This window comes from Numenius arquata, chromosome 11 (genome assembly GCF_964106895.1).
Source record: "Numenius arquata chromosome 11, bNumArq3.hap1.1, whole genome shotgun sequence".
NCBI classification, from domain to species: Eukaryota; Metazoa; Chordata; class Aves; order Charadriiformes; family Scolopacidae; genus Numenius; species Numenius arquata.
This window is the reverse complement of record NC_133586.1, coordinates 29,229,112-29,241,885: the sequence shown is the minus strand read 5'-3', so window position 1 is coordinate 29,241,885 and position 12,774 is coordinate 29,229,112. Positions and strand designations below refer to the sequence as shown.

General features: G+C 38.7%; 1 protein-coding gene across 1 annotated transcript in view; it reads right to left on the bottom strand.

The window, feature by feature from the left end:
* The window catches only part of SLIT3 (slit guidance ligand 3), a 519,985-nt gene that overhangs the window by 78,066 nt on the left and 429,145 nt on the right, over nt 1–12,774 (bottom strand). Inside the window, exons 24-25 of the mRNA XM_074156582.1 lie at nt 4,836–4,907; nt 61–224 (exon numbers count right to left, since the gene is read on the bottom strand). Coding sequence (XP_074012683.1) covers nt 61–224; nt 4,836–4,907 — 236 coding nt within the window. The remainder of the gene's footprint in view (nt 1–60; nt 225–4,835; nt 4,908–12,774) is intronic.

Here is a 12,774-nt window from a genome sequence, read left to right as displayed (position 1 = left end):
TATACAAATAAAGCACTGTGTATGAGGAAAAGAACAGAGAGCCTCCCAGCTTGCTCCTACCTTTGCACTGGAAGTGGTGGGTGGGTGTTGTGAGCAGCAGCCTGTCCACCATGGTGTCGGGCCCGCTGCAGCGGGCTATCCCTGGCTCCTTGTACCCTGCCTTCACCCACTCGGAAAGCCAGCGGAGGTGGCAATCACAGTGCAAAGGGTTGGTACCCAGAGCCCTAGTGGTGAAAAACAATTAACAGCAGTTATTTTGGCCTGCAAGCAAAGACAACATCCCTGATCTCATTGAGGCACATTTTATTCCATATTTTTACAGGAATGCTTTACTTCAAAATGTGGGAAAGATCTTCTGAGCATTCAGGAAGTCTTTTAGATTAATCTCCTCCAGTATTCCAACTCTCTTCCTTTCTTCCCATGATAAGTTAGGGAGGTTGTATAAATACCTAACAGCAAATCGCTTTTTCAAACAATAAATCACTTTTTCAAACAATTGTGCTTGAACAACGTCACCAGACATATTGCTTTCATCAAATTTATCACATTGGTTTCTTTTAAGTCTTTGGCCCTCATGAGCATATTCTAACAGTGAATTGTGTAATTGAGTTTGGATCTGATGACTCATGTTAATGGCTCCTCACTAGATGAAACATACACACAGAGGACACTCCTGTTTTAAAAACTGCAACCTGATGTCTCCTAAGTTTGTTTCTGGCTTTGAAAACACATTTGCTGTTTAACCCATCACTTGAGTTAGGTCATATGGTTGAAGTAGATGCACTCACATAGCGTAATTATAATTCACAGAACTTTTTCATTATTCATGGCAATCTATCCAAAAGAAAACAAACCTTTTAACCTTAAATTTAGGTGCTGCCTTGACTCCTTTATACTATTCTTTCTCTCAAAGAAAGTGTCTTTTCAGGCAATCAGTCAGTTACAAACAAAGTCCAGACTTCAGAAAAGTCAGTTTAAAAACAATTAATTTTTGAAAGTGTGAAGAAATGCATGTTGAAAGTCTGAATTTATTTTGCTGAAAGTAAATGTAAGACTTTAGCTCTACAACACCTGAATTGCCATGGGAAGAAAATGAACTGAATAAAGATTAGCACAGGGAGGAGATACTAAAGAAACTAGTAATTCAAACTGGGTTTTAGGCTATACATATGCATGTACATTTTGCATATGTTATAAACTATTTTTAAGATGGTACTTTAAACTCAAGCTTCTTTCAAATAAAAACATATCAGACAGGATATTAAGAAAGAAACCTCAGTAAATTTGTTGATCCATTTCTTTTGGAGTGACTAATGAACCCACTGTGCCCTAGACAGATTCATAATGAGAGTTCATAGGTTCAAACCCTGTCTAGGGCTCATTCATCAAAATTAAATGTGTACTGCAGCACAGTATTAAAAAATATCCATCCATTCCTTCTGTAAATCCATTGCTCACAGTGGAAAAAAACTACTGGGTTGACTTTTTGACCCTGTAACTGTGATCAACTGGCTCACTTGTCCAAGGTCAAGCAAAATGCAGCAGTGAAAGCTGGACCGAGAAATTAACTTTAGCATTGAGCAACTGCCATACATAAAATGGGAGTGGGAGGACAACGGAAAGCTAGTTACCGTGTTAATTAATACTTATAAACTACATTAGAAATAAAGCTGCTTTATAGACACTAGAAAAGATTACCAATAATGTTGTTGTACAACTGTAGAAATTATCACATGTATCTTTCCGTTCTTTTGTTCGTGGCTTTGGGTGCTTTTTTTTTTCTTCATTTCTAGGAACTATAGTGAATTCTTGTATTTTCATTCATGAGATCTAACATACTCTCTCTATTTCTCTGCCCATTATAGCAAAACATTTCCAGAAGGTAAAAATATCTTGTGCTGTAATGAAATACAACCAGCAGCATTTTCAAAATGTTGTGCAGATATTTCTGTTCAGGCACTATTTTTTTTTTGAAGCAACTTACAATAAAGTAAATTAAAATAACTCTAGACATGATAATGTGAAGAAACAGAGGAGGGGACAGCTTATTTTTGTAGGCATCTATCATAATTTGAGTAAAGATGAGATGATTCAACAGGATTAGGAATCTGAGCTGTTTATTGAAAAATCTGTGTGACAGAAATACCTGCTGTACAGAGCATCCATTAGCGAGGGGTTCTTTGTGGTGTCCCTGGAGTGCCGAGGGGTCAGATTATGTGTGGGCGGTATTTGGGAAACTGAATCAGTTACAGAGTTGTGTGTACCAGTGAATGATGAGGACAGAAAATGCAAGAAATGACCTAGCTGAGAAGATTTTAGGTTCTTTTAAAGTATTAATATATGTGATCCTTCAGTAGTGCTGTAACGTTTTTATCATTGCCTTGGACTGTTAGTAGAGTCATGGCTTAAATAGACCATTATATGATTCAAGCAAATAAAGTAATAAATAGTGCACAAAACCAGTGTGTGCATACCATATACAAACCCTCCTCTGTCTTTAGAGAGGTATATCAGCCACGTAGTTTGTTATAATACTTATATTACAATATGATGTTTACAATGTAAAGGAAATGTAGTGAGTATTTTCTTGTAGGCTTTAAACAGCTGTGGGAAAGGTGATTGAAATATCTAGATCTCAGTTTTTTTCTTCCAATTACAAACTAATTTAAAGCTACTACAAGTAACTGACTAAAATCAATACTTTTGTCTATGCTACAGAAATAATTCTTTGCAATTCTAAGGGCTAATTTGATACCCTCCCTCTTCCTCCCCCCAAACTTTACTGATGCAGAAGGTCCAGGCTGGCCATCCTGCTCAACACCTTGGTAGTCAGCTTTCTCCAGCCACAACACCCACCCTGCTCCTAGCCACACAGGTTGCAAATGTCACATCAGATTTTGTTCTCTGTGCATTGAGTTTGACAAGTAGCAAACCCTTGTATCATTTTCAAAATTATCCCAAGTGCATGCTTTCTCCTTGCAGATCTATATATCAGGAAGAGCTCTAAATGAATTTATTTTCAATTACGTATGACTTTGAATAAGCACAGCTTTTTCTGGCATGTGAAAAGCAAAATCACTGTGGTTGCTAAAAGTTTCAGAATCCTCTTGAAGAAACTGGAGAGCACAATTGCACTGTAAAATTCAATTGTTCAACTGTGCAAATTACACCCCAGACAGGTCTTATTTATTTTATGGATCCTATTTATTACTGTTCATTTGAGCTTTGTGTATTTTACATTTCTGGCAGCACATATATCTAAACAGATAGTCTGCAGTGATTGTATTGGGCCAAAGGGGTTTTTATCACTCCCTAAGGTGAATGGTTTACCCAGGAAAATTGTATCTGCACTTCATTTAAAGTAAACCCCGAGGAAAACCCAAACAAATGGGGCATGATATGTTTATCTCTTGAGTTCTAAAAATACCCTCAGAAGCCAGATTCCCAGTATGGAAGGTGTCATTGCGCATCCAAAAGGAGGTACAGGGCTTCATCTTAGTCAGACTTTCATTCCCAAACAACATATAAAATGGCTTGACTATACTGGGAACATGATGAAGAAAATATATTATGTGCAAAACAAATATTTTCTCTGACTCAGATAGCAAGGTTTAAGCTTGAAACAGAGAAGGTTGTTTCTCAGTTGAAGCTGAAATTGCCTAAGTTGCTTACATATGATTTCTGTCCCTACCAATCTGAGATATGTTTATTTTTTGTCGAGAGTGAAACTGACAGAAAGCTGCTACACAGAAATTAACCATCTGAGGATGTATTTGCTATCCAGAAAATACATAAATATGAACAGAACCTTGTGTTCAGGTAAGCATTCTGGAGGGCATGTTTAAGGTTACAAAGAGAGAAACAGAGATATAAAACTTATGTTAAATGCACACGTCTGTCTGTATGTCTGGGTGTGCGTATACATCAACATCAACTCACATGCACAAGGACAGCTTCAGAGCAGAAAATACCCGTATCGACTTGTGAAACTAGTCACTTCAACAGAATGACCAAGACATAGCCAATCCCCTGATTACTTGAAGACAGTAATCAAGAAACATGCTACACAAAATTACTTTTCCTTTACACCTATTGCCTAATAATGTGCAGTATCACACATCATCTCAGAGAAAAAAACATTTTCTGTTCACTCTTTTGGCACCAACTGTTACACTTCAGGTTTAATTTGTAACAATTGCAGCTATTTGTCTTTACAGTTCTTTCATCAACTGAACTGCATTTAAAAATATCCTGGACCTCCACCAATACCATGGTAATTTCCTGAAATATCTGAAACATCTAATCATTTTTGCAAATTATAGAATGAAGTATTAGTGCTGTGAAATGACCAATTTTCATATGATTAAATATATACTTCTGAAGCAGCGATTCATCAACAAGTTCATATACTGACAACATTTCAGTATGCAAAACATATGACACTTATTAAGCAAAGAATTCACATTTGCTTAATATTTGCTCTTTGTGGGAGGTTTCCTGTCTCACTCTCAGACCATAACACACTCTGCATTTCACACAGACAATGCTGAAAGAAAGTCTTAAACACAAAGTGCACAGAAGAGGAAACTGTCACATTTGCTCATTTGGTTTTCCTTAAGAAAATATTTTGATAACTAATAGCAACAGGTTCTAGTATTTTTTTTATTTGAACCGACCCACTATGAATATCCAGAGCAGAATATGGAAAATAAGTAGGAAACCCAGAAAAGCTATACAATCTTAAATAAAAGCTACATAAACTTAAATTTGTAATATATGTACTGTTTTATAACTCTGAAACCATAAAACAGATGAACCCAGACAGAAGTACTTACAGATGGGACAGGGATACCAGGTCGTTGAAAGAACCTTCAGGAACACTGGAAATATCGTTTCCATGGAGTGTCCTAGAAGAGGGGGGAAGCAGGAAGGTATCAAACCACAGCATTTTATCTGCTCCCCACAAGTAAGGAATTGGTGCTTAAGAAGGACATTTAATTTTGTTTCTTTGAGAGTTCCTATGAACTGCACAACTCATGAGCTTCCATGCATTATTACTTCTACTTTGAGATGTTGACATTTCAAATAATGATACAATCAGAATTGTTGGTGACTAATGTTTTAAATTAAAAAGGTGACGTGCTATTTATGCTATTAAAAGTGTATTGATGACAAGCAGACCCTCACACACAGACCTGTACGCTTCCCTAGAATTCCATTAGCTGGAAACACAGAAAAAACAGAACAGGGAAAATAGGAACTGTGAAAGTTAAATTAAATATTGACTTCAGAGAGATCCTAGGAGACAGCAAGGGTCCGTCAGGGCAAATATATCTGCACTTTCACATTCTGGTTTCCCACTCTTACAGTAGGAAATACCTCTTTGTGTGGTATTTTTAAAATCCATTTGATAAATACATTTATGCTACCAGGGAAAATAGTTGAGATGAGCTGTTTTAGTGCATTATTCACCCTGCAAAAAGAAACTAACATTTTTCTTGCAGGGTTTTCAGGATTCTTGCAAAAGGGTTCTCCACTGTTTTCAGGAAAATTTAAGCGGCCACTTTATCTCTTTTCTAAGAAATACGTTTATGTGTGTGTTATATAGACAAGCATAAATGGAAAGATTTTTCTTGCAGCTTGCAGAGCACAATACACATATTCAAAGTGGCAGACACCAGAGTAAAAATCATTATTTGTGATTACTTTCGGTTTTCATTGCAATTGCAACTGAAGGCCCTGCTACAAAGTAGGGCACCACCACTCCAGGTTGTGACAGTCAAATAGAGAGGAAGAGCACTTCTTGCAGTGCTGAGGCAGTGATCAGACAGGAAAATATGTGGCAACAAACGAGTGTGCGGGAGGGCACAGAACGTTGGGGTGACAATTACATAAAAACAATCCAGAAAATGCACCAGAGTAGATATATAATCATCTCAGATTTTAGTTTATAAATAAATAAAATCAGCTATTGAACTGCTACACCCTCTGTAACACTAGCTAATTATCTGGCATAAAACAGCACAGAGAAAAATATTTATAGTTTATTCTAACTTTTCCAGTTCGCATGTCGCTGAATACCAGCTCACTACTTCAGAGCAAGAGACAAAAGGAACTCGTAAGGAATCAGTAAGAGGTGATTCTGCTGAATCTCACTAGCTGTTTCTTAAACAAAAGTTGGTAGAGAACTTGCAAAAGAAAAGGACATCAATATTTTAAAATTATATTTTCTTTTGCACTTCTCCCCTGAGCTGGTTCAGTTATAGCAGACTGCTGTATTGTTTATGTGCTCTTTCCCAGTTCCAGGAATTACTGTCAGTGCTCCAGAGACGGAGGAGAAGGGTGGAAAACAGAAACTTGATGTGTGTCAGTTTTGTAGCAGCTCTTTCCCTCAAGTCATTTATTTTTTAATTTACCTGGTTATTTGTGGAACACAGCAATCACATCTTATTCTATATTTTTGTCACTGAAAACAGTGTCTTGAAACAGTGCACACTGAGTTTGTTTAAAATAAACCAAACATATGGGCTTACGGAAATACACAATAGCACCAGATGAAAATAAAAACGTGTCTTTTTGCATCCTTTCTTTCATTTCTCCACCCTAACACCACTATAAGCTTCACCAGGATCTACATGAATATGAGCCAGCAGTGTGCCCAGGTGGCCAAGAAAGCCAACGGCATCCTGGCTTGTATTAGAAATAGTGTGATCAGCAGAAGCAGGGAGGTGATTGTCCCCCTGTACTCAGCACTGGTGAGGCCACACCTCGAGTATTGTGTCCAGTTTTGGGCACCTCAATACAAGAGAGATATCGAGGTGCTGGAGCGAGTACAGAGGAGGGCAACGAAGCTGGTGAAGGGCCTGGAGAATAAATCGCATGAAGAATGATTGAAGGAGCTGGGGCTATTTAGTTTGAGGAAGAGGAGACTGAGGGGAGACCTCATCACTCTCTACAACTACTTGAAAGGACACTGTAGAGAGGTTGGTGCTGGTCTATTCTCACAAGCAAATAGCAATAGAACAAGAGAGAATGGCTTCAAGCTGCAACAGGGTAGGTTTAGACTGGACATTAGGAAACAATTCTTCACAGAAAGAGTGGTCACACACTGGAACAGGCTGCCTGGGGAGGTGATTGAGTCACCATCCTTGGATGAGTTTAAGAGTTGCTTGGATGTGGTGTTGGGGGATATGGTGTAGGGGAGAACTTTGTAGAGTAGGGTTGATGGTTGGACTTGATGATCGCAAGGGTCTTTTCCAACCTGAACAATTCAATGATTCTATGATTCTATACAGGATGCCTTGCAACTCTTATGAATTCTACCTTTACATACTGCCTTACAGTAGCACACACAGAGCAAGGAAAGCCAAGCCTGCCAGGGGAAGATACGCCTTGTCCTGTGTCCCGTGAGGCTGCTGGGCTGTGCCACGGGGCTGTCAACTTTGTGAGTGTAAGCAACGTTACCACCATCACCTTTCACAGCTCTCATTGCAGCTGCAGTTTCGATCTTATTTATTGTACTGAAGTTTTTCTACAGAACACAAAACCACAAAAACTACAGCAGAGTTACCCTGCCGGCATCTCTCTCTGGTTCTTGACACCAGTGTACCAAAAACTTCCCCTTCAAACATCTCCATTCTGAAATTTTCATTTAAGCATACCTAGGTTTTGGCTATTACTAATAATACTTGGTATATATAAGGATGGCTCTCCAAGCAATTAATCCAAACAGGAACAGGAAGGATATGAGCTCCCACACAGTAACTCCAGATAAAGCACACTCACTAATTCTATACAGAATGATCAGCTGACTGAGACAGATCCCACAGCTACTAAATAGAGTATTTTTGTCAGTATGAGGATGCAAGATCAGGTCTGGTCAACAACTTGTCATCAAAATGTTCCCTCCTTCAATGCAATTAGCATAGTTAAATAAACAGGCACTCCTAATGAGTTTATATTATGATCTTGTCCCGGTTTGAAGTAAAACTGAACCAACTTTCTGTTCTGTAACTTTACATCCTAGCTAGGTCTCCTCTAACTCTCTGAAATTAACGGCATATTGTGGAGAAAACTGCTCGTTCTCAGAATGATAAGCCCAATGTTTGTGCTCCATGCCAAGGAATGGTATGCAGGGAGGCCCTTGCTTATACTTATTGCTATAACAACCAAGGTCAGCCAATTTCGTTATTTGCCCCCTTAGAGGGTCGGAAACGGAAAAAACGTAGAGGGGTCACATCAGTGGGGAGGAGCGGACAGGACAGGTGACCCAAACCTGACCAACTGGGGTATTCTATCCCATCTGCCCCATGCTCAGTATAAAAGCTGAGGGATCAAAGGGTCAACCCCCTTTCTGCGATGGCCGACGTCCAGAGAGGACTCTGTCTGTTCATCTGCCTTTGATCCCGATCCGTGTGTTCCTGACTCCAGAGCTGGAATCCAGTTCCCATTCGTCACTGAGTCCAGCCTGGGACTTCCCCAGTGCCTGCCGGTGATGTGACTGTCATCCTGGGAGCTTGATGCGGTTTTGTATATATTGTATCTATTTCATTATTTTCTTCTTTATTTTTATTTTAATATTAATTCTTCATTAAAGTAGTTTAGTTCATTCTAAACTTCTGAATCTCCTTATCTCTTTCTCCTCCTCTCTCCTCTTTTAGGGGGGGGAAGAGGGGGAAGGGCCATCTGTCGGTCTGGTTTTGGTAAATTCAGCCGAAACCATGACAGATCTTTTAAACTACTTAGAGATGTGTGAGACAATTCTCTGAACAGACAGGAGAACTTAAATTTATCTTCCTGTCACATCAGTTGTGTTTATTCTGTGAAGGGGTGCATTTTATTTCCTAGATGTCTTGGAAACTTCTTCCAAGAGAAGCTGAAGCATGACAAAACCTTTTATCTGTAAGAAGGTAAAACGATCCAAAATATAAAACCATTTGGAATGAATGGCTTGACTACATATCTCAAACATTGAGGTATATTTCATGGATTCAAATGCCTCCATTTTAATGAAAAAATAATGTCAGTAACATCATCACCCATCCAGCTAAAAGGAAATAATAAATGCTAAAAAACGTAAACCCCACAATAATAAACTGATAATGCAGCAGTGCAATAAAATCTTTTTCCTCTTGGATCAACAACAGGAATATACCAAATGTCCTTATGAGCAAATGGTCAAATAAAATCTTAAACATTTGGACAGTTAAAGCATGTACATTGATGTCTGTGTTCTCTGTCACAAGCACAACCTCTAGGTATCCTCTTGTCTAAATACTGGTAAACAGCAGGGGTATGAATTTAAGGTGATGGGGATCTCAGAGCACAGAGTAACAAAACATTCTTGAAATAAAAACTTTCTTCTATATGTAATCTCCCTGACTTATTGCTTTGTCTTCAGGTAAGGAAATGAACTAAATATATCCTTTTGGCATCCTTTTTTTATTTTTACTACCTGTTCCCAAGTCCTCCCTCCCAGCCCATTGTTTCCTAACATTAGGTTACTACAGACACAAAGGGGATGCTTTTTCAGTAAACGATGATCTACCCTGTAAAGACAGAATTGTGGCTAAAAGCTTGGCTGAGCTGCAAAGCCACATCCCATCGAGGGCAAACACCTGGACTGAACCCCAAAGGATGCCAAACCCCCAGGAACCAGCACAACTTGGGTGTCAGAGGGAGCAGGGAGACACTGTCACTGCTCAATGCTTGTAACAGCAGCGCCTTTTATAGATTTATGGGATATGTACAAGAAGTCATTCTACAATGCAAAAATAAAGCCCCAAACAAACAAAGCCAAATAATATCTCTGTTAGGTCAGTTCAGTGCAGCATCCAGCAATGAGAGTATATTGCCAAAATTGGTTCCAGTTGTGCCTGAAGAGTATTTGTGGTAGCTTTATCAGCACACTATGTTTGTGTGAGCTTTGAACTGCAACAAATATCCATCAGTTTTCAGTAAAACTACATCTAATGTTAGTAGAATATTCTGTAGCTCATTTTATCATTTTTTTCATAAATATAACATGGACATTTTTTTAGTGATCAGAGAAAGTATTTTTATTTCTGGACTTTGCCTCTTAATTAATTCAGGCCAAATTTCAGAAGTTATAACATTGTCACACAATAAAAATAATCTTCAAAAATAATCAATTCAGGTCTACCAGAGAGTTCGAATATTTGTAATTACTTCATCTCATTCTCAAGCTTTTTAAATCTGTTTACATTTTACTTCTAAAAAAAACCAGCTTTGGACAAAAAAACCCAACCAAACCAAACCAAACACCAAAACCAGATTTTTTCACTGCAATAACTTTGGTGTAAAACCCTACTGATATCAATGTTTGCTTATTAAAAAAAAGTTCTTAAGACTCTATGTTGAAATTGCTCTGCAGCACACTTTGGCTGCCGTTATGGAGAAGCCATGTGAAAAATGAAGATTAAAAGCCTGATTGTGTAAACACTGATAAATATTCAGGCTTAAACATAAACATGTTGACTCTGCAGTTTTCTCAATTGGGTTTGTGCTGAAAAGCGTGGGAGGACAGAACCAGTTATTTGTCAAAGATCAACTTCATCATACGTCTATGATTACTCTAATTTTCAAATACACATTTACTTTATTTACTATAGAGAGACAAAAAGTAAAGAAAACATATGGAATTTGGAAGACAGAAGCCTGCATGAGAAGGGTCTGCTACCTTCAAAGGCATGCACAGCTGAAGGTAATGAGATATCTATATTTTTTATTAAAAAAAAATATATGTGGAAATTGTTTTGCTGATGTTTTCTATTTTAAATTCCCCTGAGAATATGGATAATAAATAACTGACAATAACAGATTTCACACTGTCACTCGGAAGCCATTTTCTCACTGGAGAATTGATTTTTAATAACAACATAGATGACATGTGGCAAAAGTTGTAGCTGATACCAGAGTTTTGTGGGCCATAATAAATCAAATCAATCTGGAGGCTTCCAAATGCATGGAGCAGAGGCAGAGATTTCCATTTAGGCTTCATTTCACTCGTGCTGCTCTGTGCAAGACAGGGAGGGCTTTCTCCCTTGGAGGAGGAAGATATTTTTTCATTTTGATTAGCAGACCATTTAAAAAAGCCAAAACGTTACAGTTGTTACTAAAATATTGCCCTTTGTTTCTGTCCGTACCTGGCCTGCAACAATAGGAGTGAAAAGACAAATTGTAACTATTGGAAAGAGTGAGGCATGGTATATCTACGCTGCAATTCAGGGTAAAGAGCCCCAAACTAGCTTTAATCAAGCTAGCTTGCATATCAGCAGCAGGCCAGAAGACAGCTCCATATGGAATAATTTATTTGGCCATGAAAAAGAATATATTCCTCTGTGGCTGAATTTCAGGACTCATGTAACAGCTCAAATGTGACCATCCTAGTGCGCTAGAAATCAGAGTCCCAAGCCAAACTTAAAACAACAAATCCAAATCACGTATCTTTCTTGTTTTTAATAATGAAGACTGGGAATCTAAAGCTGTCTTATAAGTTAAGAGGTTGAAACCTAGATCTCTATTTTACCACTCGGCCAAAGAGCATTGCTTTATTGCTTCCACAATTGTAGTACTGCCAACATCGACACCTGAATTCCACACTTACGGAGTCAGTGCACAGCAACCACTGCTCTTTAAATTCACAGAAACTTCTGCATGTGAATGACATCTAACTTTTTTAAAAAATAGAAAATACTAATGTGAAGTTTCGAAGCACTCAGGACATATTCTTTAACTCATTGTCCTGAGCTTTCAGTGTTCAAAGTTCTTTCTTCTTCAGCATGCTGAATAATCTCATCACAGATTTTTAGTTTATTTGCTTTCAGTTCCTGTGCAAGTAATGATGAGCCACTTGTGTCGCTGGGCCGTGGGGAGGAAGGCGGCTTTTCTGCCTTGTCCCCACAGCTGCACATGGTGTCTCGTGTCCACACAAAGAACCGAGGAAACCCAACTCAGGGTTTGTTTCTGATGGGACAGATGGAGAGTGAGAGACAGTAAATATGAGGCTGAAGCAGGAGTCAGTCTAGCAGATGCCTAGAAAAGCTTGGGGGGGGGCGTTGTTTGCTGCAAGGAACAGGCCCACAGCCCACAGTCCGAGACGATGGAAAGAAGATGACTTTCAGAAGAGGTTGTAAACAAATTGTTCAATCCAGAAAGCTGCTGAAAACAGCTACACTGGGAAGAAAGAGTGCAGAAAAGGATCTCCAAAGAAAGAAACCACATGTGGACATCTCCAAGTGTGCCACCAGTCACCATGAGGTGAAATTTTATTTGTAACTTAAAGACACTTGAGACAGGCTTCTCAGCCTTACTGGCACCCAGCCACTGGCTGGACTTACTCATTATTCTAGCGCGGGGACTTCAAACTTACTTCCCTTCAGATTGCATTCTTTTATGTATAAACTTGCCGGCAGAAATCTGAATAAATAGAGAATATTCTAAAAATGCACAAGTTTTCACTAAAGGCACTGCTGCTGAAGCATCCAATGGAAACTTACACTCGAAAATAAGATCACATTTTTCCAGGCAAAGAGCAAAGTCCTTTCCTGTGGGGCACCCAAACATTGTTCAACTAGAAGAGACAGACTCTAGGCAGTCTCTTGGAGGCTTGTTTTCATGATAGCTCTTGTCCCTGAACTATCAGAGGAAAGTCATTCACCCTGCAAATATGTAATTGCTTCTTTTCAAAGTTTAGCATTCACCTGCTCTAGTCATTACCTGACATATTGCACCTGAGTACAAGTACATTGAAGC